General features: G+C 41.6%; 2 protein-coding genes across 2 annotated transcripts in view; both read right to left on the reverse strand.

The window, feature by feature from the left end:
- ttc7a (tetratricopeptide repeat domain 7A) overlaps positions 1-26,543 on the reverse strand; it is a 54,927-nt gene extending 28,384 nt beyond the window's left edge. Inside the window, exons 1-15 of the mRNA XM_062430838.1 lie at positions 26,351-26,543; positions 22,744-22,907; positions 22,359-22,527; positions 16,767-16,897; positions 16,196-16,320; positions 15,133-15,211; positions 14,722-14,891; positions 12,798-12,861; positions 12,458-12,595; positions 9,942-10,025; positions 8,848-8,952; positions 5,676-5,793; positions 4,873-4,930; positions 4,422-4,494; positions 4,175-4,335 (exon numbers count right to left, since the gene is read on the reverse strand). Coding sequence (XP_062286822.1) covers positions 4,175-4,335; positions 4,422-4,494; positions 4,873-4,930; positions 5,676-5,793; positions 8,848-8,952; positions 9,942-10,025; positions 12,458-12,595; positions 12,798-12,861; positions 14,722-14,891; positions 15,133-15,211; positions 16,196-16,320; positions 16,767-16,897; positions 22,359-22,527; positions 22,744-22,907; positions 26,351-26,480 — 1,769 coding nt within the window. The 5' untranslated portion in view covers positions 26,481-26,543. The remainder of the gene's footprint in view (positions 1-4,174; positions 4,336-4,421; positions 4,495-4,872; positions 4,931-5,675; positions 5,794-8,847; positions 8,953-9,941; positions 10,026-12,457; positions 12,596-12,797; positions 12,862-14,721; positions 14,892-15,132; positions 15,212-16,195; positions 16,321-16,766; positions 16,898-22,358; positions 22,528-22,743; positions 22,908-26,350) is intronic.
- Positions 16,439-27,827, reverse strand: part of rhoq (ras homolog family member Q) — an 87,184-nt gene continuing 75,795 nt past the window's right edge. Inside the window, exon 6 of the transcript XR_009927030.1 lies at positions 16,439-16,454. The gene's annotated coding sequence lies outside the window, so the exon portion shown is untranslated. The remainder of the gene's footprint in view (positions 16,455-27,827) is intronic.

A 27,827-nucleotide genomic window follows, 5' to 3' on the forward strand; every position in this document is an offset into this window, starting at 1 on the left:
GATAGAGCATATTCAATGTTGTTATTCACCACTTGATCACAGCTAGTGTTTCCCCTCACAGCTCCAGTACAGAGATAGATTTCATCAAGATTACACCACTCAAAACTACACATCAGATTACAAAGACTGTCATTTCCAGTCTCCTGGGAATGAGCTGCTTGTATACACAGCGTAGTGTCTGAGGACGGATGGCAGCGAGCAGCAGAGCTCAGTGTTACCGCTCGGTGGTGGCCAGCTAAGAGCACTGAGTGCCAGCGTAAACGCCATATAAAAATAGCTAATAATGTTCCCTTGAAAAAGTGGTACATCTACAGTATTACTCATTCTGCACTCCCACAGATCAGAGTGTGTATTCTCTGCAGGCACACGGGTGCATGCGGGCACACACACACACACACGCACACATACCCGAGTATACATACTGTATATGTACAGTACAGTACATGCATAGCGATTAACACACACAAGCATGTGCAGACATGTTTGCTTTCTGTAGTAGAGCATTAGCCGGGCATGCACGTGCACACCAATACAAACGCCAGTACAGATGCGCGCACATGCACACTCGCTCGTGCTGTAACATCCCCGTTGGATGAATGCAGAATCAAAGGCTGGGATTAATCATTCTCTTTAGTACAAACTGTGAGACCACGATCACTCGCTCTCTCTCTTTTTCACACACACACACACACACACACACACACACACACACACACACACACACACACACACACACACACACACACACACACACACAAACACACACACACACACACACACACACACACACACACACACACATAGACACAACCCTCCCCCCTCTCTCTCCCTCTCTCCCTCTCTTGCCTCAGCTCTCTCAATCTGTAGCAGAATCCCATTTCACATTGAAATGCATGCCTGTTTACTGGGTGATTAAAATTTCAAAGAAAAGGCAGAATTGGAGACGGGAGAGATAAAAAAGATGAGAGGCAAGGAGAGAAAAGAGAGGGTGAGAAAAGAAAGCGAGGAAGAGATAGAGAAGGAGAGAGAGAGAGAGAGAGAGAGAGAGAGAGAGAGAGAGAGAGAGAGAGAGAGAGAGAGAGAGAGAGAGAGAGAGAGAGAGAGAGAGAGAGAGAGAGAGAGAGAAAAAGAGACAGAAGCCGGGGGTAGAGGATGTGGGAGAAAAAGGAGGAAGGAGAAATTCGGTATGCTACAGCGAGCTGACAGTTTGCTGTGGTGCAGAGAGGCAGTGGCTAACAGGGATCACACACATGCATGCACACACACACACACACACACACACACACACACACAAACACAGTGACACACAAACATGCATGTGCAAGATTACGATCTTGTAGACAAATGCACCCCCATTTCCCTCCGATCCTTACCACACACAAGTACACACACACACAGACACACACACACACACTCACACACGCGCTACTGTTGCGGAATGCCCAACACTGCGCACGGTACAAGCTTTGATCTCAGATACTCGCTCGCACGTCCAAAGCAAATGATATTCAATGAGCTTGTTACAGAGAAAATACCCCCTTTCACTATCTGGCTCTCTCTCTTTCTACATCTATCTCTCCGTCTCGATCTCTCTGACTCCGAGGTCTGTAACTCGGCCTTACTAGCTCAACACAGCCCGAGGGTACTGATAAATTCTGTTCAGGTTTGGTCCCATTTACACGAGCATACTGCAGGTCTGGGTTATATCAAGAATTGCTTTCATTATTTCAGTTACAGTGATATATGATTTACAATGTGAACTGACATTCTTCTTTATCTTTCTTGAGCCTTTTTTTCCCACCTTCATGTAATCAAACTTGCACAGGTGCCATTTTGGAGATAATAACATGGCAGTTTTCTTTGACAGTAGTTTGTGTTTGGGGTATAATGTTAACATGGTTGTTTAAAACTCCCAGCAGGAAGTTCAATGAACCTATCAGTTTGTTTGACACATGTGAATGAGCTGCTCTGTGAGCTACACTCAGCAATAAAACCCTCTGTGTAGAAAAGTCATTATAGCTAACTTGCTAGCTAGTTAGCATGTTTGTTATGTGCTGTTTGGGTGGAATCTTGGGGAAGTGTCATAGTGTTCTCTAACATCAAGGAAAACATATGATTTATGATTTGAGTTATTAAAGCTATTTTTAAAAAGCGCTGCCAGCTGCAACTGGAAACTGGACACTAGACACTAAACCAAAAGAGTTGTGGGATATTAACCTGAAACAAGGAGCTAACAGAGGTTTTATAGATGTTCCATAATGACTGCTGATAATTCTGTGTGTTTGTCACTGAGAGCAACATCTTAGACACGGGTATTTACATTGCCTTTACATTGTTCATAATAAAAAATAATATAATAATAAAAAATGTTGATGACTGCAGCTTTAAGAAGCTCTAATGTTTGGTGAGAGCTACTTTTTAACATAACTCCTGTCCTTGTTTTGATATCAGTTAGTTAAATAATCATTAAAGACAGACTCCTATAGAAGCAGACTATACCTACTACACACAAACCAGCTTACTCCTCAGTCCTCAGCATTATGATATGATATGATATGATATGATATGATATGATATGTACTTTACTGGCATGACAGACTGTGTGGCCAACCAAAGCAGTCAAACTAAATGTAGTCTTGACTCAACATTTCAATCAGTTCAATCAATCTTAGAGATAAGAACACATTTAATAAACATTTAATAGCATTTCATATTGATTCAACTGTTCCATTCAGTAAACTACTGATAAACAGATTTGTGGGTATCTCTCTGTCTCTTTCGCTCCGACTCGGATGTCTCTCTCTCTCTCCATAACAACAGTTTGGAAACAACAACTGATGCTGCCTGCTCTACCCATATGACCTCATGGTTACCGGGGCGATGGGGATTCCTGGCGCAGAGAGCGAGGTGATTGGCTGAGCCCGGAAAAGAGCACTTAAATGGGTCAAAGCAGTCAAGTGTCTCTACGGAGGAGGTGTGTGTGTGTGTCTTTATGTGTGTGACTGTGCATCTAGACAGAGAGAGAGAACAGATTTCATCTTTCAATTGTACAATACAGCACAAGGGGCTCCTGTAATCATAAAACCATCATCTTTCCTCAGTCCGCCCACTCTGTCTCTGTGTTTTCTTCCTGTCCCGCTCTCATGCCCTTCCTTCCCTTCGTTGTTTCATCAATTTTTCTTGTTTTTCTGCATTTCCTCTCTCTTCCTCTCTCCCCTGATGTATGGATGTACCCCATCTGTCTATGCTGGGACCGTGGAGGCCAACACTGACCCCAAATGGCTGTATTATGAAATGCCTAACTGTGCTTTGAAACGGAGAGAAAATACATCAGAAAGATGATGCAACATGCTTCCATATTATGGCCTGTGTGAAATAATTGGCTTGGACAGTTAATGGTGTCCTCCTCTGTTACGATTGAGCCTCCTCCACAGTTAATGAATCTGTTTTTAATGTTTCCGATCAGGAAGACTGACTGGAACCATTTCTGTGAGATAGTGGGAGGATCATAAACGACAGTTTTGGGCATACACTGCTGCTGAACAATTAAGTTTAGACATGGATTCTTGTTTAATGATATATGATATGACTTCTTTCAAACCTTTTACCCTCCACAAGAAGTCAATTCTGGGGGAAAAACTGAATTATTATAATTGTCTTTGTTAAGTTTTGTTATGAAGTTAAATATTTATCATCAATATTCAAGATAATATAAAAATAACATGAGCGTAATTTGCATTAGTTACCACGTCATGACAGTTCTGTTGAGAAAGCAGCATTAGGGCTCAGGTCAGAGCTGCAGTGTTGAAAGGGTAAGGGTGTATGAGGGGCATAGGTACCGCAATGCAGGCCTCTACTCTGGCACGTCTAAATAAGGCAGTGTGTGTGTGTGTGTGTGTGTGTGTGTGTGTGTGTGTGTGTGTGTGTGTGTGTGCGTGTGCGCGTGCGAGTGTGTGCTTGGCCTCCAACACAGTGAAGCAGAGACACCCTATCCCCACAGAGAGGACTAGTGTTAGTGCTGCACCCCACACACACATAAACACACACACACACACACACACACAAAACACCATACAAAGTCAAAAAAGTCCACCCGTACAACAATCGATTGATGCCCTATCCTCAATTCACCAACACTTTCATTTTCTGTTGCATGTGTGCGTGTGGGATTTACTTGAAGTTGCCGGGGTGCTGGCTGAGGGCCAGGTTTAGGGTGTCCAGGGCATGGCGGTGGTGTTTCTGAGCACTGAGCAGCAGGATCAGCAGGTGGAGGGAGTGCAAGTCATCTCCATGGAGAGACAAGGCCGCCTGCAGGGGCTCCATGGCTGCGGATACCTGGAAGACAAACATCAGTTCTAATAAATAATGTCTGTTTTTAATTAACAAAACATATAATAGCTTTCCCAATTGTTTGCTCATACCTGGCGCACATGAGCCAGCTGTAGAGACAGGTACATAGCAATCTGAGAATCCTGAGGGTCTAATGAATGAGCCCTGTAGAGGAGACAGAGACAGATCATATTTGTGTCAAAAAAGGTTAAAGCTAAATTCTAAGAGGCAATGCTAACATGCTGATGTTTAGTAGGCATACTGTGAACATAGAATATCACCATCTTAGTTTAGCATTAAACAACCCTAACACTAAACCCCAAATAAAGCTGAAGATGATCGGAGTGTTATTAAGTGTGCAAGTATTGTACAAATTAAAAGTTTGACCTGATGGTGGGGATACATTAAAATGAAAGGGATCACCAAAGTTATTCAAAATCCATCCATCCATATTGCCTACAAATAAAATGTATACCTATGATATGAACTACGACAGACAACTGAGAAACATGTTTAGTAGAGGATGGAAGAAGTGGGACCTACTTGCTCAGAGCTTGTAGCGCCCTTTGGTTGAATTCATTCCGATCTGCTTTCAGGGTGGCTGAATAAAGAGGTTGGAAACAAAAGTGTACTCAGTTTAGTTTCAGCTTTGTGAATATATATATTCTTTTTATATTAAACTGCATATGTTGTGTAGAATGTGAGCATTGTGGGTCCTTATAACGTATTGCTCCCTTCTTAAATGATCCATGTGACCCATAACCACAAAGGGGCCATTTTCTGATCTGTAGCTCTTATGTTTAAAGACATAGTTTTGGAAATATGCTTATTTGCTTTCCTGCTGCAAGTTAGATGATGAGATCTCACTCCCATGTCTGTACAGTTTAAAGTATAAAGCCACTGGACACAGCTTCTTATTTACCAGGCAGATATGAGAGTGGTATTGATCTTCTAATACAAGCAAATTAGCATGTTTAGCAAAATGTCAAACTATTCCTTTAAGGTCTAGTTAACTGCTTGTGTAAGATTGTGGTTCTAAGTTCAAATAAACCAACTTTGACTGACAGGTGATAGCAGACAGGATGCAAAGTGTGGTCTTCAGACTTGAATCAGACACTTTCTACAACCGACCACCCCTCCATCAAAATCTCCTTAAGAGGTTTTGCTGCCTTTCCGTCTCCGCTTCTGAGAGACAACGCTCATTAATCACGCGACCAATAGCGGCGAATGTCGGGAAAATGTAAACGGAGGTGGTTTTAAGCATTTGAAGGAATGGCCATGCTGTCGGTTTTCTGGTGAGGAGAGTCTCTGTGGATTTGCTTTTGATTTGATTGGTGCATCCGTACCATCAGAGGCCTGTAGACTGCAGCAAAGCCCCACAGCCAGGTAGGCTCTGGGCAGGAATTCTCCAGCTTCCTCCCCCATCGACACCACAGTTTGGGACAGAGCCTCAGCCTCTTTGAACTGGAAACACACACATAAAGACAAATATTAGCCTCTTTTTGTTTACTAAAAGGGAAGCCAAGATACTGAATTCATCTGACATTAAACACAAATCAGGTTAGATTATGAGGCCAGTAACCTATAATATAAGGATATCCAACATACTGTCATGTATGAGAGTGCATGTGAGGAAAAGCTTTTGTAGCACTAACACACAAATGTGGTTGGTGTGCGGCAATGAATGGAGTGTTGATGGTTTGTGGCTGGTGTGAGTTTAGCGCGAGGACAGTCCAAGTAGATTCAGCTGAAGGACAGCGCAGAGTTTGCTGAAGGACACACACACGCACGCACACACACACACACACACACACGCTCGCCCACACACACAGCAGTAGACTGCGGGCGGTGTGTAGCTGTGCAGAGCCGAGGTGCTCTGAGCCGAGGAGAAAGTGTGTCACTCCGTGTGAGGTATGGTTGGTGGTGGGCGAGCAGGTGGGTAGGTGGGTATGTGTGTGTGAGTGACGGGGGGGGGGGGGAGGGGGGTAATGCCTTTGACTGCACGCCGGCACACCAGCAAGCCAACTGCTTTGACACCCTTCATCCTCCTCCTCCTCCTCTTCCTCCCTTCATCCTCCTCCTCCTCCTCTCTTCTCTCTCCTCTCTCTCTCTCTGTGTGTCTTTCTCTGAATCCGGTCCTTGCAAGTTCAAAGCCTGCACACAATAGCCAGTCATTTAAACACACACAGCCCCATCCATGCACATCTTAGGAGGATTATGTTTTTTTCCCCTCTCTCCCTCTTTCTCCCTTGAATGGTGTGAAAGAAGAACATGTCGCTGTTGTCGGGTGAAAACCTTGCATCTGCAAAAACTGCTCTTCAGGAATTTAGAAAAGCAGCTTTGCTTTCAGATTGCCAGTTGGCAGTTTGCGTGATGTCATGGGTTCGGTGAGAGTTTCATATGCCTTAAGATCCTTTACAGTTTTATCTAGAAGAGCACTATTTAAAAAAGCTGATTTTTTTTTTTAAAGCAACAAGAAAATGAAGTTTTGTTTGTGGGCTAGTGGGCCTCTCCAATGAGCATCAACAGCAGACAAAAGTACTGTAAAAAAAAAAAAAAAAAAAAGTGTTGCCGGGTAGACTACAGTCCAGACTGTCCAGTGGAGCTGATGGTGGATAATGGTGGCCCATTTATGTAATGCCCCACTGCTCTATGGCCATAGTGTCCCATTGTGATTAAGGCTGTAAGCTCCTTAGTGTCTCCGGCCTGCCATGATCTCCAGCCACTGACAGATGTGCTCTCTCCACTCGCCCCTGTTAGCTCCTCTTTTCTAATCTCTGACCCCTTTCTCTAGCTCTCTGTCTAACTCACCCTCACCCTCGCCCACCCTGAATACCACTGTTGATGTGACTTTCTCCCTCTTGCCCGGATCACGAACAGCAGGACTATCCGTGCGGGCGGGCGCTTCATGGCGATACAAGTGACCCGTGTGTCAATCCGAAAACATTAGTGACACACTGATGGTGTATTATGACTTTTTATGTACGTACACACATCCATACCCCCATCATGTACACTGAATATTCTTTAACGCTAATGTCCACGAAGTTTAAAATGCTATGACCTTTTAACTTGTCAATGTATTAAACAGAGAGGGCAGGTCGAACTATATGGAAATAAACATGTGTGGACTGATTGTCTATGATATCTGATTCCATTGCACATTTTGAATGTCTCATTAGTGCCAGATGGAAAATGGATCCTTGCTACTATTCCTGTAATCCTGTGAGATACAGTGTGATATATTGCTGTTTGAATGTGTGACGAGTCCATATTTAGTTGATGTTGACTGGGTGGTTACTTTAATGGTTTACAACCTGTTTTGCTTGCTACCTATTAATTAATATATCTACTTATGAGCTCTTGTATTAGTTTAAATTTCAATGTGTGCATTTAAGCTGAGGACTGATTTTCCCTCATCAAGTTTGAACTGACCTGAAGAGGCAAAACTACACAGTATTTAATAAGGAACTATACTGAGAGTCTATAGCCATGGTATCTGCTCTGTGAGACTGTTCATAGGCATAGGCACATATGTACCCTATATTTGCTGTTTCAAATTCACATTCACGTATTCTTTGGCTTTTAACTCAGTATGAGAGTTGTCTTTTCTTTGTTTTTTGTCTACTACACTAGTCTTTGTATTTTTGCTATGTTGCTTTTATGTTTTTGAGTCAACTGACTTGACTTATCACAAAACACAAATTACAGCTGTGGCTGATGGGAATCAACATTTTTCAGGTCATGAACCAAAGTTTTGGACAAATTAAAATCTTGAACTGAGGAGTGCTAAAAGTTCATTTTGGGGTCACCAAATGTTTTACAATTCATCCTGAGGGCAAACCTTTCATGACAATCCATCCAATAGTTGTTGAGACATTTCACTAAATACATATAATACGTATGTCAAACTGATGGTAAAGCAAAACTCAAGGGATCAAATCCTCTGGGAAATTTTTATAACAATGTATCCAATACTTGAGGTATTTCACTCTGAACCAAAGCAGTGGACCAACTTTCCTCCAAAGCATAATTTGCAGGCCTAAAGCCATGTCGCTAGTGTGTCTTAAAAATGAGCAAATATTAGAGAACGGTTTGAAAATAAACATCTTTTTCTATTATATAACCTCTGGGTTGGGAACCACTGAAGTGTAGAGATCTGCTACTATGTACTTAATGTATCTGCACTCTGAATAGAGGAGGGAGCAAGAGCAGTAAAAGCCACCGCATGGCTGAACAGACAAGGAAAACAGCTCCACCTACAGAAACTTCATCCCTACCAAATTGAGAAACACCACAGCAACAAGTATCTCTGGGAAATGCAGTTCCTAAACATCAAAGTAAGAGCACGAATAGCACAGAATACTGTATAGAGACACTTTCCTACTGTTAAAAGCTATAAATGTCTCAACTCACAGGTTTAACCCTCAACTGCATATGTGTTTATTTGAGTCCATGTGCATGTATATGTATTATTCCATATATAAGTGTATGTGAATGTTATGTGTGTGTATTCACCCAGTGTAGTTGACCAATGCAGACTTTAGCAGCCAACAGGGGCAGTGAAGGGTCCTCTGGTCTCATCCTGGCACACTCTTTAAATACAGATACGGCACCAACATCCTGGAACACACACACGCACACACACAAACAAACACACACACACACACACACAACAAAACAAAACAAATGTCAGTGACAAATTGTGATTCATGTGAGCGCAGCGGTGGGTTATCGTGCAGCCACAGATGACATGGATCGCTTTTAAGTGAGTGTATCAAACACACATCAACTGTCCTTGCAAAGCCCTAATAGACCCATTTAGACACACAGTCACTTAATACATGTAGGTCAATCATTAATGGACCAGGCGCGTGTGCATGCACGCACGCGCTCCCACATATGCACGCACACATGCACACATGCACACATGCACGCACCCGGCTGGCCCTAAATAGAATCGGATCTGACGACACTGAGGCGGCCCCTTCTCCTTCTAGGGAGCAGCCTATTTCTAGAGCTCTCCATTGATCTGCAGTGTCACTTTATCCTGCAACCCAGATCAATTTTTCTGTCACACAAATGGGCGCACACACACACACGCACACTCTCAAAAGGGATACATAAGGAGATAGAGAGAAAGGGAAATGTAAGGTATTCCAGCTCCTTCTGAGGACTCCCATTTGAAGGAAGCCCAATTTTGTAATGTTTATTTCAGAAAAACAATCATATTCAGCTTAATTTGGCAGAAAATATAACCTGTAATATGAATTAAGGTGTTTTGGAGTTTCCCCTATGAGATAATACATTCCCTACCAGGCAGTTTAAACACTCCAGGTATTTCAAGATGTATTTAGTGTCATTTTTTTGCGATTAATAACTCACCATCTGCCATTTCATGCAGGCTTATCACCTATCTGTGAACACTATTTGTTGCACGTCTGGACTGGGTGTGTGTGTGTGTGTGTGTGTGTGTGTGTGTGTGTGAGGGTGGAGCGCTGCAGTTTACAGGACAGAGGCATGGGCAGAAGATGGATGTGTCGTGCGGGGCGTGGCTCGGTATGTGAGAGTAGCTTCTGCTGCTGCTGGTATATTAGGAGAAATGAGCTCACCTTCCCGGCCGCCATGAGTGACAGGCCCAGCTGGTGCCAGAGGTGGAACTCGTTGAATGAAAACTTCATGGCTCGCTCCAGACACTGCGGGGAGAGACGCAGACAAATATTTTAGAGTAGGATATGTAGAGACAGGTTCAGGCTGAGAGTGTGGCGAGGTAAAACCAAATTGAAAATTTGCGTTCAGGTGTCCTAACACCAATTTTTTAAGGTAGGGACAGCAGAGGTTAGAAGTATTAAATGAATCCGCTCATTTTTTCCTCATTTACATAGTCACAAACTGAACAGCCACTCTTCTTAACTACAATTTTTCTAGTTTGAAATGACTGTCAGTCACCACTCACCACCCACTCCGCGCTGTTTCAGTACATAATGATGTGATTGATGTGTGTGTGGACGAACAGAGGGTGGCGTGGAGAGCCGCACAGTCAGATGTTGTCAGTCATGCACAAGTGAGCTAAAGCAGGAAAAAAAGGGGGCCTGCCTGATATTCTGATGAAATAATACACACTCACTGGAAACTCAGACTGACCATTTAACATGCAGACAAAAGCCCCCCCGCTGTACAGAGCTCGACATGCTGTATCAACCTCCGTGCGAGTGCAGACTCCAGCTGATCGTAGTACTGAATCAGGATATTTCTTAAATCGCTGAACTAAGCCGTGCATGAATTAAGATGATTATGTAATACTTGTTAGGTCTGTTCTATCGTAAATGAGGCCGCGACTGTTACTATTGCTGCTACATTACAGCGCTGACCCTTGTTAACCTTGCTAAATCATGCCCCACCCATAACAAATCCCAATTTAACCTCTGGTTAAAGGGGTTAACCTGCAATTCTGCCAAAGTGGAATGCAGCGAAGAGAAAACAGGGAAGAGGCAGAGGTTGAAATTAAGTAAGTGCACTGGCTTAACAACTCAAGTACTATTTCTAATACTTCCATTTAATGTTCATAATACTTCTACCTCGCTATATGTCAGATTTTCCATGATCATCTTGCTCCCGAGAGAGAAAGAAAAAACCCTCACATCTCTGTGAAACATCTTAAGTTCCAAAACACAAATAAACAACGACTCCATTATCAAAATACTTAACCCGGATATGCTGTCAATCGTTGAGTAAACAGGCGGCGGATGTTTATTGGTGCTGCAGCTGCTGGCAGCAATTACAGTTTTACTTGTTGCAACTATTCATATAGGAAAATGAATACAATTAAACTCTGCCGTTCAACTGGTTGCTCCAGACTGTCATGTGTAGAGTAGACCAGAGACAATGTTTTGTTTAACCTAATTTAATTAGTCAGCATATTCATGTGAGGAAAGGTTTTTTTTAATGAATTCATTTATTATTGCTTTATTATTGTTATTCAATCTTATTCAAGTATTGTCAATATTTATTTTATTTTTTCCTTTTTATTATTTCCAGTTCACACTCCTTTATGTTTCTTAAGCATGGATATGAATGCATTAAGTCATATAAGTATTCAATAAATCAAAGTTTTGACCTGACCAAAATTACAATTCATCCTGTGGGGACCATCAATGTCTATATTAAATTTCAATGCTTACACTTTTATGCACCTGTAATACTAATCCAATAATATAACATATATATATGTTAATATAAGACTTTGATCAACCTATTCTGCATACATTTGACAGCCACATTCAGCATTCTTAATTCCTTTTTTCATTCAGGATGGAGTAGTTTGATATAATGGTGTTGCTACTTTGACTTAACGACAGATTATGAACACTTCTGAATGCTTCTCAATCCAGAATTGTAATGATATTTAATATGCTTATGTATTATGTAATCAAATAAGATACTAGAGGACACCTTGTGGATTGATTAATGCTATAATAAGCATGTAATCAATCACAGGGAATCTTATTCTTCACATTAGAGATAGATGGAACTGACTGGATGACATCTAATTTTTTAATAAATGGCTCATACTGGCCTCATATATCAGCTAACTGGTCTAGGTGGAACTATATCAGTGTGTGTGTGTGCGTGTGTGTGTGTGTGGTCTTCCTTTATGAGATGACTGATACTAGCGATACGTCAGTCAGACAGGTGGACAAACCTAATTTGAGACGACCCCTCCAACCCTCCCGCCTAGCCGACTTCCTACACCTGAGCAGAGGTCACATTAGGGGGGTAACTGAGCTTGTAATAAAGGAGGAGAGGAGATTTGGAGCAGGAGACTGACAGAGTAAAAAAAGGAGCGTGGGGCCTGTAACTGGAAAGGAGGGGATAAAGTGATAAAAGTAGAGGAGAGCGACAGCGAGGTGGATGCTGAGGGGAGACTGAGAGACAGCGAGAGAAAAAGACACATAATCCCCTTTGCTCGAAGTGATAAGGACATTCATTAAAAAGTTTGGCAAAGGCAAAGCTCTCACTAACACGTCTCATCTCTCACTCTTTTTGCTCTCCTCCCCTCAGACCTCCAGCATAATGGTGTGTGTGTGACTGTGTCACTGCGTCTGTGTGTGTGTGTGTGTCAGCAGACCTCAGACAGCATGGCGTACTGCCCCCTCCTGGCCATGCCGATGGTGAGCAGGTCGTAGACTGAGGTGGCATCCTGCAGGCTGGCCTGGCGAGCGTCAGACTGGTCTGGCAGACGACTTATCACCGCCTCCCCACTGGCCTGGATGAACAGAGATTCGGAGTGAGGAAGAGGAGGATGACTGAGGAAGAGGAAAGCGGTAGGACTGATGGACTCAGCAGCGGGAAGAGTCTATTCCGTACTTGTGTTTTGAAAGCAAAAAGGTTGAGAGAAGGGAGCATAAAAGAGGACAGATTGTGTGTGTATGTGTGTGTGTGCGTGTGTGTGTGTGTGTGTATCTCACCATCGACTCTGTGATGAGCAGCAGTAGCACAGCCTCTTCCACCACGTCCTGGGGACAGAAACAACTGCAGGGACAAAGGAAACAGGAAATAATATAGAGGACAGGAAGTCTCTTCCTCACATACACACACACACACGCAACAACACACTGACACGCCAACACAAACACACACACATACACACACACACACACACACACACAGTCTGTTTTACCAGAGGTAGAGAGACAGATTGCCAGCAGTGTCCAGTTTCTGTCTCACCTGGTGTTGTAACATAACACGGACCACCCTAGGAGTATCACTACACAGCACCATCTCATATGTCTCTCTCTCTCTAATACACACAAACACAATTGTACACACACACAAACACACACACATACTCCTTCATTTCTTCCATCTCCACCTCTCCCATCTCCCTCATTCATCACTTTCTTCGCCTCTCTTCCCTCTCTTCTGGTCGGCTTCGTGTCCCATTAAAGGACACATTTACCAGACACCATCGTGGCCTTTTCAAAAAAAGAGGCAACTGATGACAAAAGCCATGAACAATACTGAAGTACAGCTATTCCTCAGGGTGAAATCTCCTGTTCCTCCTCTTCTTCTTATCTCAGACATGGATTTAGATCTTCACTTATGATAGTGTGGGCAGGATTAGTCATGTGGCGGTGACTAAGTATGGCTCGCAGGGGCCTGAGCAACGAGCGCAGGATCCCTGCAAAGAGGGAAAAGCAGAGACGAGGCGTCCAAAACGGTGATACAATTTTGTGTACTGATGCAGATCAGCTCGTCATATCGGGACTGTGCAATGTGTTTACAAGCCTTGTAAGCCTTGTTGTCACTATATGTGATGTCAACTTGTATCATGTAATGATTTCATGTCATGTCATGTTATGCTATAGCCTTTTATGTCACTTTATGTTATAACTTGTTAGGTCATGCTGTTCATCATGACATTACAGATTATATGTTTTTATGTCATGTTATGTAATGTCAGGTTATATAGTGTTATGTCATGATGTTGTTATCTTATATTATGTTATGTTATTTCATGTCATGCCAGGTTATGTTATGTTGTTTCATGTTGTCAGGTTTGTTTTGCTATGTTGTCATGCTAAGTTATGTCATTTCATGTCATGTCAGGTTATGTTATGTCATGTTTTTCTAGTTTCAACACAAAAACAGCTGTTGCCGTGTCACTTATCTTAGCCGTGTGTGAGAAAAGGATCAAGCTAAACTTTTGGGAGTTTAAAACACATCTGCGTGCTAAACTGCTTGACCCCACAGAGGAATAGCATATACTAAACACTCTACATGATCACGTGTTTGTTGGGTATTTTAGGCTACAGTTCTACATATAGTTCTAGACCACACAATGATAAGGAGAAGTGGGCTAAATAATTTGGCCGTGTTGTGGGATTCCTCACCTTGAATGACCCAGTGTAAAGTGGGAGCTTATGATCACTCTCCTGGAAGGCTTGTTACATATTACTACATGATTTTCCATAAGAAAAGGGCATATTTGTATTCTGTAGAGATGTAGCTTAGATTCACGCCTCCCTGATGGTGACTCACGCTCTATAGTAGAGAAAAATCATTGGGCAAAGAGAACGAACACCAACTGCCGAGCGCTACAGTTGTTGTTAAGATTATATCTCGGACACAGCTGACACCACACGGACTGAAAATACAACTTTGACAAAGGAAACCGACACCTAGACATAACAGCTATGTGCACTATTCAGGCACTATTCATTACTGACACAATGAAGTAACAAAAACAAAATCGAAAGAGGCCTTGCCCCTTAAATGCTGATGAAAAGCAGTTGCGCTCAGTACACTGTCTGCTGGGTAGAAACGAGACAGCTTAAGACAGCTTAAATCAAACAGGTAGTAAAATGAAAATGAAACTAAGACAATCCAAACCTGTCAGTGTTGTAACGCTGCGGTGGTTTAACAGTAGGGTAGATGGCGTCTTTGGAAGCGGCGGCTCCTTCTCGGTGCAGCCAGGCTGAAGGTGGGGGGCCCAGTGGGGGCCAGTAACCGTCCTCACTCACCGAGCTCAGAAGCACCTCTGCTAGCTTCCTTGCTGCGGACTAGGAACCGTCAAAATTAATTAATGGTATATTTGAAATCCTTGTATGTACATTATAAGTAAACAACATTACTGTTTTTACCAATAATAGTTTTTCCCCATCTTCAGGAAAGTTGGTTATTTTCCAATATCCTTTATATCCTCTAAATACTTTAAGTGACTAACTTTTATGTCTACCTTTGCATCGTGTGTGTGTGTGTGTGTGTGTGTGTGTGTGTGTGTGTGTGTGTGTGGCAGCTCACCTTTCTGAAGCTCTGAGACCCTCGTGACTCCACCACCCTCAGCACCCTACGCAGTTGGTGAGCACCCTGCGCCAGATGACTAACACATATAAAAAGCAGGCGTATGTCAGTGCGATGTATGTGTTGTGAAGGTGTTATATGTCAAAAAATATATAAGCAGAAGAAGAAAAAAGAAGTTATATAGCGATAATCGTGAAAAGAGAGCGAACCATAGCACGGATACTGCCATTGATCATTTCTTCACAAATCAAGGGTCACAGCATATAGATAAGTTCAGCAGCCACTGGAGTGATATGCTTAAACACTACTGTACTTTTGTGAACCCAAGAGCAATACTGACACCTACTGGTCACATGTGTTAAAGCATCCCTGCTGCACTGAGGTCAAGTGTTGCTTGAAAGCGTTTTCTTTGATTTCTTCTCCTCCTCACTTTCTAAAACAAAACCAGATGAATAAGCCCAAGGTTCCTTCTATCACAGGCAAGTATGAATCAGCCATGGAATATATATTGTATAACTAGTGATGTAATATATGATACAGGTGGGTAAACTATGACCAACAATATGACACAGAGTACTTAGATTAGGAGGCATTTCTTTTAATTAACCTGATTCTTAATAAAAGTACAGTTGTTAAAATTGAATTAGCTGATCTTCTGTCAGCTAATGAGTGAGCTGAGGTGAGTGCATAATACAGTCTTTGTTCAACATGTGAAAAAGTGTCATTCAGAAGCAATTAAACACAAACTTGCTCAAATCAACACACTCAAGGGGTTTTGCTTTGCTTTGTTACAGCCTTACTTGGTCTGGAGCTTATGGCGACTGAACTTTAAGTAAACATTGAAGACATTACCACGCATGCTCCTATTAAAGTAGGTTTTAATATCTAGGATTATCTCATATCTTCACTTGTGGTTGCTGTTACATAATATGACTTTAACACTTGATTGAAGGTCAAGTATATCTTATTTCAAGAGCACTCTAGAGAGCAATAGAGAACTTACATATACACAAAAGAGGGAAGACAATATGTGTGTGTGTGCGTACAGGTGTGTTAGGCTCACCCTCTGTGCAGCAGACATAAGTACGCGCTCTGTAAAGCTGCCTGTATGAAGTAGCCCAGGTCGATGTCCACGGGTGGAGGAAGCAGACTGGCTTTGGCTGTCTTTGTGTGAGGCGTTGTTACCACCTGCAGCAACAACAAGGTTAATATACACATATCTCAAAGGTATCCAATGATAAAAAAGTAAATTAACGATGATTCGATTGTACATGTGTATGTATAGGATCAAGATATAGGACATGTACAGGATAACAAAAAAACTATCTTTAACGAATAATTGCTAAATATTTGTGTTGGAAAATGGTAAATAACTCAAATAAATGCATATTAAAATAAACTGTATACTTGCTGGAATCTAGTGAATACAAATAACTGGATTAATTACAAACTCTGACCCATAAGCAGGTAGAATAAAAAGCAACCTCCTCTGATAATCCCCTGCACTTAAACTCATGCAAACACACAGAATCATTTTCATATTCAAATAGTGACAGTGCAGAAACTGACTCACGGAAAGGTTAACACAAACACACACATACACATATATAATAGATACATGTTTAAACGCCCACCTTATCGATCTCCTGCAGGTAGGACAGAGCAGCGTCACAGGCTCTGAGGTAACAGGACAGACTCTCCTCCTCCCTCTCTGACAGGCGGACACGAGACACTGCAGAAACTATCTGGTGGTCCAGAGACAGACCTGGAACACAAGGAGAGACCAAGGGAATGAATTGATCACCAACTGTTACTATACACTGACATGACCCTGGTGTATTGCTGTTGTATCACTCTTCCTGTCTCATGTAAAGTGGAACAGTGAAAACATCTCATATACAATTTAACAGGTTTTTAGTTTTTTTGGTACATGCGCCCCCTGCTGGTTACAATATGGTGGTGCAGGTGATTTTCACTCCTGATGTGCTGTGTTCTTCCCTCAGGTGTATCCAGTGTGGTCTTATTGTAGGAAAGCTAATAAAGAGGAGGGGCAGGAACCTTGGCTCAGTGTATGTTCACCTTCCAGCTTCAACAGCAGCAGCTGTGTTTGTAGTCCTGTTTTCACAGTTGGATTTCTGTTAGATTCAGACAGTCCTAATGTTGGTTTAGGTTAGAGGGAAGAAACCAGACCCTGCTGTGGGATGGTCTGGGTGGCTTACTTATCCTTTTGTTTTTTGGCAGGTGCACCCACCTTTTGTTGTTTCTTGATAGTTTCTGGTCACATTTATTGTGTATTAATAACTGTTTTTTCTCTCTTTTGGTTATTTTGGACCTCTTTTCTAAAGAGCCTTTCTCAGGGTTGTAACATTTTAAAAATACATTTAAAATTAAAGTGACTATCCATATATTTGTAGTAACAACTGATCAAATGACTTACTGTATGTGAAAGAGGGTGCTCAGTGATAAACCCACAAACAATTAACTGACCTGCAGTTCCCCTCTCTATAGTTTACAGCTACTGCTTCTTCTTATTTAAGCTTATTGTGGTTTTATGGCCTGAAACGTACTGTTTGGTTCAGTTTCACAGCTGTCATCAATGCTATTTCCATTCACAGCAGACAACTCTAAAAATGACTTTATCAGAAACCACCTACCAGCACTGAACAGCAGACAGTGAAAGTTAGCAGGTGAATAGACTGTATGAGGCATTGAGCAGATAACAACCAAAACTTTAAAAAAGTGAATATTGTACTTTTTGGCCATAAACATGACAATAAATGCTGCTCATCCTGTCTGATGAATGTGTAAACAACTGTATTCTAACAAGTTGGCTGTATTGACTTTTCAGTTACGTGCTTAAAGCTTATTTGCGCTGCCGCCAAAGGGGACAAATGAATTAGTGCAGCTGTACATTCAAAAATAAAATGTCTTAAAGTGTGTCAAGTGAATCTTAAAACAGCAGTCAGGTGTCCATATGAGCAGAGAAAAGGCTTTTTTTCCTTGCTGTAATCATTCCTCCTGTTCATACTGACTATTAAAAGATCTCCTTCAAATGTGCTTTCAATGAAAGTGATGGGAACCATTATCCACAGTGTGTCCACAGTCTTTTAAAAGTAGATGTGAAGCTTATATGAGGCTGACACATTTACAGTCTTTATAGCATCAAATTCCCTCTTTGTGTTTCCATGTTGAGCTGTGGTGGAAGTATAGTAACAAAAAGAGGAACTTTGTTACTAAAAAGACTGTAATGTTGAAACATAGAAGACTTGATTTGACTCTTTAGGACAGCTGAAGCTTCATATTAGCTTCAGAGCAACTTTTAAATACATTTTTACACAGAAGGAGGACTGTGGATTTAGTCCTCCATCACTTACATTGTAAGTGTATTATGAAGGGATCTTCTAATGGTCAGTATGAACAGGAGGAATGATTACAGCAAGAAGAACAGGCTTTACTGTTCATTTAGGACCTGACTGTTGTTGTAAGACATACCTGAAAAATCGCGAACCAGTTCTTTCAATAAAAATATTATAGTAAGTACAGTACAGTAAAATTGGTAAAGAAAAATAAGCTTTAAAAAGGACAAACAAGGTCAAAACTGACACAAACAAAAACAAACTATCAGATGGCTGCTACAGTGCAGTTAGTTGAGCTAGTTTTTCCTCTGTGGTGATCTAGTTTTCGGCTCCACATACTTCCCTTTTTTTTGTATCTGCTATTTTAGTTGTTTGGACACACAATCATATTAAAATAAATGTAATGTTATTTTGGTTTCAAAGCACAAAAAAAAAACAGTGACTCATTCACCTCAATGCCTAAGTGCATAAAAGAGGGAAAAGGCAGAAAGGAGGAAACTCTAGTTTTTTCTCAAGGCTTTTCTTAAATGAATTTTTATAGGCAAATAAAGGAATTAATTTCACACTAACACCTCCTTAAATGTGTTTTGCCCATTTTCTGGTATGTTACGGCAGTGATAGATGCCCAGAATACAGAAGAAGCAGTAAGCAGACGAGTCCTGGTGTCACGTCCATTAGTTGACTTATTGAAACAAATAAACGGGAACGAGCAGGAACTTTTGGAGACCGCAGGAAGCCTGTGTAACGGACGGCGGCCTCAGGCCAGACGCCAGGCCTAATCAAATAAGCAGACAGCTGCCAATAGAAAAGACATCAGCAAGCAAATATTCAGATCTGACTTCATTCCCACCGCAATACGCAACATGTCCACAAAAAGCCATGGGAAGGAGCTTTGCAACCCCCAAAGGAGCTGGTCTACTTTCTCATGTGACCTTTGACACGGTATCGTAACAATGTAGTGTTAATAACATTTCAAGACAATGAAGAGGAATCCAAATCTTACAGTTACTGTAATTCTCTTTTCATGAGCATGAGGTCATGTCCGACTATCAGGAAACGGGGAGGGTAATGACACGATGATGATGATGATGATGAGTGTAACGAGATTACCCTGCGCTCTAAGGACGATGGACAGCGTAGTGTTCTGTGGATGTGACCTTTGACCTTTCACAATCCTGGCGTTCATTGTGTTTCAAACTGTTTATTTTTATAGCTACCCCCAAAAATAACTTGTTATATTGCGATAGCGGTTTTTTGGACTATAGACAGCTTGTGTGCATGTGTGACTGTGAGTAATGGGAAATATTTGCTTTATGACTCACAATCATCAGCTTTTCAAAAGAGCATCTGTATCAAAATCTGTCAGAAAATCCACTCCCAGAAGAGCTCAAGGCATTTACTTTGCGCTGAATCTTTTCCCGTCTGACACATACGACTCCCAAAGGTGTCTTCACGGAGAGGCAGCGAGTGAGAGAACACAGAGGTCGCCTTTGTTGAGCGAAAACCGTGGATCCAAATCTCACATCATCGCTGTCATCCAGCGAGCTGAGGTTCGGGCTCGGGAGAAGACACTGTGTACGCGGAGGTTACTGACATAACTTATCTGTCCAATCAAGCTGATGTTTTCCAGCCGCGTTACATTCATTTCCACAGATTGGATTTCCCCCTCCCTGCCATTTCTACTTCTAAACTCCCATACAAGGTCATAGTGATTTTAGGGGCTGTAATAACTCCTACTGCACGGATTAGGAATGGGATCATCAAGGAGGAAATGTATGCAGGGAGCTGTTCAATCCTGTCTTTGATGTTTTTCAGGGAATCATGCCAGTCCTTGGCGCTTGCCTCTGCTTTAAGACCCAGGCTGACAGGTAAGGAGATCTGCTATGAATGTGAACTGTGAAGCACTGAAGTGGATGTCCAAAGAGTCTGAAATCACAAGGACATACTGTGGATTTACCAAGTCCATGAGATTTAAAAAAAAAGAAAGAAAAAAATGTCTAACATATAACGCAGAGGTGTCAAATATACACGGGGTTTGAACCGGGGTCGGCTGCGTATGTGGCATGCGCTCTAACCACTCGACCACCTGCGCGCCCTCATTTTTCTCACCTGTTTTGTAAATACATGGTTTATTATAATAAGGTTATATATACTATATGTTATTATAGGTTATTATGCAGTGGTTTTACTGGTCTGACCCACTTGAGATCAAATTGGGTTGTATGTGGCCCTAAAACTAAAATAAGTTTGACACATCTCATCTAATGTTTAGCTTTGATAGTCAATCAATGAATCAATATATACCCAAATTCTTCATACACCCAATCGAATTAGCTTGTTGGCTTCTATAATCTTTATTATGTCTAATTTTGTTCGTTGAGTACATTTCCTTCCTCATAAAATGTTTGCAAAGCTGATTTTTTGTAATATATATATATTTTGAAACTGGTAATATCCATGTTTCCCAGCCAACAGTGTTCTCCTTCCTTTTGTTGATGTAGCGCTATGTTTTCTACCATCCCCATCTGTCAGTCAGTGGAGCGGTGTGAAACCAGGAATGTTGATCACATCATCACCAGCGTGCTTGTGGATATAAACTGTGATGGTGCTAGAAGAAGGTTTCATTATCAGCCTGAATCACTTGGGTCTAACACAGTATTCTAAGGTTGAATTCATTTTTACTTACACTGGAGGTATTGATTATGTTTTCCATCCAAAAGGTTTTAAGCTCCTAAGAGACTTGAGTTATAGGTAGCAGCTTATCTGTTTCAATGACCACAAGACAGTGACTGTGATTGGTTATTACTATGCTCACTAATTTAAACAGTGCCAGCCATTGAGAAGTAACAGTATCCTGTAAAATAGATAATGTGTTGTTTTCTAGTGTATTATTGTAAATACTAATGAGGTATGTAGGAATGTCTGACAAACGGCTATGAATTTAAGGGTTAAAACTGCTCTTCCAGTGAAAGCTGCTGTTTCCTGTCATTGCGACTCTGCCTCATCTCCCTCTCTGTTGTTGAAGTGTGTGACTTTATTAAGAACAACCAAGTTATACTTTAAACACTGGAGCTCCATTTGTACTGGAAGATAACATCCTCTTCGAAGCTGTAAATGTCAGTGACTGTTGATCTGGTTCTAGTAATGGTTTTACAGTCTGTAAAGGTGAGTTAAAGATAAACTGATCTATGCAGCATCTTTAAAGGTAAATAAGGTTTTATACATGCATACTTGGGCACGTGGTCAATATATATTTTAAAGGCTTATAATTATGTTGTTGAGCAACTGCAACATTCACAGTTACATGGAATACCTCCAGGCTACGGATCTTTGTTGCATGTCATACCCCTCTCTCTCTTTTTGTTGGCCACTTGCACAGTGTAAACAAGCTGTGAGCACAACACTGACATATGAGCAGACAACGCAATGAGAGCAGTGAGAGTGAACCAGAACAGTGAAGTTACTGTACAGGCCAGACAGGTAAACAAAACTCACTATAAAGCTCCGGGAAGCCTAGGAGAGTGTCGGGTTATATTCTCTCAAACTACACACAGACATTTGATACATACATCTTTTTAAAGTCTTGCTCTTAACATCGTGCTCACCAAAGTAACTGCTGAGATCTGAAGAGAGGTCAATGTAATGAAGTTTAACAGAGTGAAAAACATGAGCAGTCACGTTGGGTAATAATTTAAGTATTCCCGTCTGTTTCTCTTCTCTTGCTTCATCAGACTTCTTTTTAAGGATGTTGCATTCCCAGACAATTAACATGGGTATAATGTTATGATTTCCAATAAGAACGAAGGCCAAAACTAAGAAAGTATGTTTTTGTGAAACCCGATTTCCCCTTTTTTGAGAATCCTCCGATACCTTTAATGACGAAAGCCTCGGCCAGCAGTCGGAGGTGGTAGATCGGCTGGTCGTCGTGCGTCAGCTCCTCCAATCCCACCCTGGCGCACATTCCTTGTGCGTCCCGGTATCGACCCTGCACGTAGTGGACTTTGGCCATCAGCAGCAGAGCCTCGTTCAAGTACCTGGGCTGGAGGACAAGAAGGAGTCAAACTGAGATAACTGAAAGAAAACAGAGGAAGAGATTTGTGTAAAAAGTTTCCTGTGCTTTGTCATGATGGCTTAACACTTCCTTCAATTGATTTAATAGGGTTTATTAGAGAAAATAAGCTCCACAGAGGCAGAGAGGAATCTATAACTACACGATGGACTGAAGGAACCCAGAATAACTGCGACTGTGACTGACTGTGAGACGGCCTCGGCTCAGGATGCTGTTGAGGTGACCTTTGGCCTTAGACAGTCTGGGCTGCGTCTTATCCATCAAAGCTGTGCAGCGCCGTAATAGGTCCGTGTTTTCCTGCAGGCACTCCTCCAGCAGCACCTCGGCCATCAGCAGCGTCCCGTAATCATCTGTGAGTTGAAAAAGTTAAAAGTGAGCAAAGTTTTTTATAGTAGGTTGGAGCTCAGGGTCATAGGTCATTTGTTTCTGTAGCCAAAGCAAACCTCACACAGTCCATTAAAAACAGCCTTTCCCACTGGCTCAGAAGCAGCAGTTCAAATATGCCTGCAGTGTATTTAGAAGCTACAGTTTCCATTTCCATGATACTTCCCTTAAATAGATGTAACATTGTAACATCACATGATAAGCACACCGCGTCCACCTACACTGAATTAAGTTATGAAAGATTAAAGTTTACACGCACACGTAAACTGACTCTGTAGTAAAGCTCAGTTTCTGTATACACACACTCGATTAAAGCCTTCCTGTTTAGCTTTTTCATCCTGTGCGTGCGTGTGTGTGTGTGTGTGTTCTGACGCCAGCGCTGTAAGCTGTGTTTATGTCCTGATATACTTGACATATTTGCCAGTAGGTTTTTATCAGCGCAGTCAAGGCTAAAGCTATCAGCGAAAGAGGGGGGGTGAGAGGATAACATCAGGACTTTTGTCTCAGCCCCGAAACCACCGCAAGAGCTATGCAATGATTTCACACCAGTTGGAACCTTGACTTTGGAAAGTGGTAATAGCGTTATTCAATAAAAGAAATATGTTTGGTTTCATGAAGTGGAGAAAGAAAATCAACCCCTTTGACTCTTTGACTCACACCGTCTTCACTGTGCTCCAGGAGTCATTTTGTGATTATCGTTTTATTTTTATTTTTTGGTGTACAACTTTCTCTAATCTTATTAAATCTGCTTCTGCTGGTGATTTCCTAAATTTAGCAGAATTACATCCAAAGAGAATAAGCAGGAACGTCTTGCTATTTTAATGATAGATTGTACAGTACAGTATGTGAAGGTGGATTAAAGCAGTCGGGATGGTTGGAGAGCAGATGTACAGTCAAGATAAAGTTAAATGCTCTTTGACCAGATACCAAAAGACAACAAACAAACATGAAAGCCTAAATTCGGCTTCAAATTTAAAGATACCCTGTTGAGTTTTCCATCACTGGCAGCTCAATATAGCAGGGCCCCACATTATTTGTATTTCGTGCACACACAAGAGGACGCACACACATGCACAAAATGCGCAGTGACAACAAATACATTCCTGCAGATGGGCATTTGGTGGCAGTAGAGTGCCAACAAAGTTAGCAATGTGCCTGTAAAAAGTGGTGAGGAAGAAGATTGCTAGCTACGGAAGCAAATGTGGAAGTTAAAAGCTGTGTTCCATTTACCTCGGAAGTTGGAAGTCGGAGCTTGGAATGATGTCACACCTGAGTTTGTAACGTTACAGTTTAGAAGTTAGAAAATCAGTTCTAGACAGGTTAGCCATTGATTGCGATACCAGTTGATAAAAAACGTGCATACAAACAGCGTAGCAACATGTCCACAGATAGACGTTGGACAGTGCTGTGTGTACGACTAATTTAATGAGACACGAATAAGACAAAACTGCTAATAAACAGGATATTTCTACAACTTTCACACAGTTGATACACGGGGCTACCCTCTTAGATTTTGAGGTTCGTCCAACTTCATGTTCAGTTGAAATGTCCGACTGGGAGCTTGGGAATTCTGACTTCCAAGTACGAATGGAACGCACTATAACTACACTGGTTTCAAAATATATCTTTCAAAAATAGAATCACAAAGGTTTTACAAGGGAGAAATGTATTCAACATGTTTGTTAGGCCTAACACAAACAATGCTTTTTGGTGAGAAACACTGAAATTATTTTTCAAGAAAACGCCATAGGGTATCTTTAAATATACTGAATCTGAAAATACTGGAGTCATCGTCTTAAATACCTATCATGTATTTTAATTGTACAATGCACCCCCTTCAAAGGATAAGACCCTGTGTATACTGTATGTTAGCCACAGCCCTGAATCTTTGTATTTGCCTTGGATTGTTGTTGGATTTCGGTGCCAAACGGCAAAATCCTGTAATCTTTGCTCTTTCAGTCTGACCAATATCAAATTTGACTATTATCAATCAATCAATCAATCAATCTTTATTTATATAGCGCCAAATCACAACAAATGTCACCTCAAGGCACTTAACACATAGAGCTGGTCAAGACCATACCTATTAATTTGATTTAAAGAGACCCAACATTCCCAACCAAATGAATACATTATCTAACTTTGGAAGATGATCGAAAGTAAAACTGCGAACCAAACTAAGGACTAGATTGCAGAGAACACCACCAGTGGGTGTCTTTAACTGTTTTATGGTAGATTTTAAGCACACGTTTACTGCTTCCTCATTTATCTGTCATGAAGTTCCTCTATCTCTAATCAAAATATACTCTCCTCATGCACCACGCCTTCCATATGCACACACCCTGTCAGCAAATGCATGCACACAATAATACCGCATTGATTTAACACTTGAGTGCATGTGCAGGCAAGGGAGAAACAGCTGGTCTGCACCGTCAACTAGTTATGGGAACAATAATAGAGGACTCACCTGAACCCATATTTACTCTGGTACAGTAAGAGGTGGAGGCAGGTGCATTAGCGACTTACCAAAGTAATGCTTTATGAGGCGCATGATGATAAGTGTGTTTGCATTTCTTTGAGCACATGTTCGGTGTGGAAGGATTTCAAGGGCAAAGACAGGCAGTGAATAATCAGCTGGAAAGTCTTTTTTTTTTTCTTCTTCCATGAAATACATTGTTTATCCAGTATGTGGGCTGTTTTGGAGAGTCTTTTGATTTTGACAGTCATTCATGTACACACACACTCTCTCATTGTGTGCACTGTAAACTTTCAGGGGTGACATTTTAAAGTTAGAGCCATCTGCTAACCCCTTTGTGACCCCTGCTCTGACCCACTGGTACAAATGTAAGCAACTCATTTCTTAGTGGAGAACATAGGTTGATGAAACTTTTAAGTAAACTTTACCTAATATATGTTGGACTTCAAGTCCAAAGTCCAACTTGTGTACAGTGCATTCCCTGCACTGCAAAAAATATCCATCCTGAACAGACACTTAAGATTATAACTGAGACTTTAATCCCTGTGTCCCACAAATGACTTGGATAAAATCTGCATAAGGTTTGAGATAAAATAAATCTTCATGTCACCAGTGCAAATATACTTGTTTGAAGTACTGCACAGCGTTGTCCTACAAGTAACTCTGACACTTACTTCTATCAACATTTCCTGACACAAGTCAAACTTCAATGAAAACAAAAGTTATCTCTTGGCAGTATCTTTCTCTCATTGGAGGATACAACGTGATTATGGGACTATCTGACTCTTTTTTTTTTTTTTTTTTTTTTTTTTTTTTTAAATTTGCGCTGATCATTTTTTGCAGTGTGCAGTTCAGTGAGCAGGGTAAACAGTCAGGAAGCAGCAACAGACACCTCTGCTAAAAACTCTCCAGGTGTAGACCGGTTCAACTCACCGTCCTCGTGGAATCGCGCTGCCTGCATCTGGTCGATGATAGCCGGCATCTTGTCCCACTGACACTCGGCCCGGCAGCGCTCCAGCTCCGCTTCAAGCCGGAGCTGAGTGAAGGAGACGCGGGATGCCATCGTCGCTCTGTCCCGGTGGTGACTGTACTCCCCGGACACGATGGGAGTAACTGCAGACTACCAGGAGAAATAAATATGTAATCTTTGAGTGCGGAGGGGTGGGGGTGGGGTGTGGGTTACTACAAGCACAGGTCATCCAACACAAAATCCAAAAAGTTCAATCGACCGGCTCAGACAAGAAACAATTAAATAATTAAATGTTTATCATATAAACATTCTGAGATACAGATCTTGTGTTTTGCTTTTAAAGGTCGAAATATGTTGTGTTTTTTTTTTTAGAATTATTATTATTAGAACAGTATTCCTTTTTCACAGGGGCCTATTGTGAGTCTTTTTTTTTTCCAATAACAAATAACTTCATGCAATATTCAGACAGCACACTCGTCCTTTACACGGTGAACTCCTAACTTCTGTTATCTTTGCAGCACTTTACTATGCATATTTAAAACAGTGCATACTATTATGCATAAATAGCATTTTAAAGCATTTGGTCAGCCTATGCATTAGTGGCTTGTATCAGTGCTTGAAATGAGTGTGGCATTTACAAAGGGCTTGATCTGTAGCGGCTGAAAGTTAAAGGGAGGGTGTCCTTCTCCTAACAGCCATGTCCTTAATCTTTCCCGTTAACACTTTAACTGGATCAGGTGGGGCTTAAGAAACAGCAATGCGAAGAAAGCTGCATCCCCTGCACTGTGTGTCTACTAAAAGAAAGGCAGTATGCGCGCATAGAAGGTGTTGTTTTCTTTCTTTTAACAGTGTTCATTTCATTAATGAGTTCATTGGGGGCGGGGGGAAATTCAATTCCTAATTGCTTGGCTTGCTCCCTGATCTGGGCATTCAGCTCCAGCAGTGTGACGCTGGCTAACCTCCTGGCTCAGTTACAGCATAATACATCTGTCAGCTACTGCAGTGTATCAACAGTAAAAGGTACAAACTAACAGATAGTGCACGCTAAGCAGCGCTTTCATCTGGGAGAAAACTGCTGAACTGAAGCAAGAACGAGACCTGCAATTATAAACAGCACTTTGCATTAGCCGTAAATCACAGTAGGGGTAGGGGTCACTGACTACTGAGGGTTTTTTTTTTTTTTTTAAACTAATGTCAGCTACTTTAAGATATAAAATAAAACCTCAAGTCTTCTGAACAAAGATTTAGCAGCGTCATTTTCTCTCTGGAAACTTGTCATTTGTTTGTCATGAAACGACGCTTCTCCGGTGCAATAGACCACACAAACAAACACAAACAAACACACATACACACACACAGCGTGCTCCTGTCTGAGCGGTGTGGATTTGACAGCTGAGCAGCTGGTGCTTCACTCCCCCCTGCTGACGCAACGACACAGTC

Source organism: Scomber scombrus, chromosome 12 (assembly GCF_963691925.1).
Source record: "Scomber scombrus chromosome 12, fScoSco1.1, whole genome shotgun sequence".
NCBI lineage: Eukaryota > Metazoa > Chordata > Actinopteri > Scombriformes > Scombridae > Scomber > Scomber scombrus.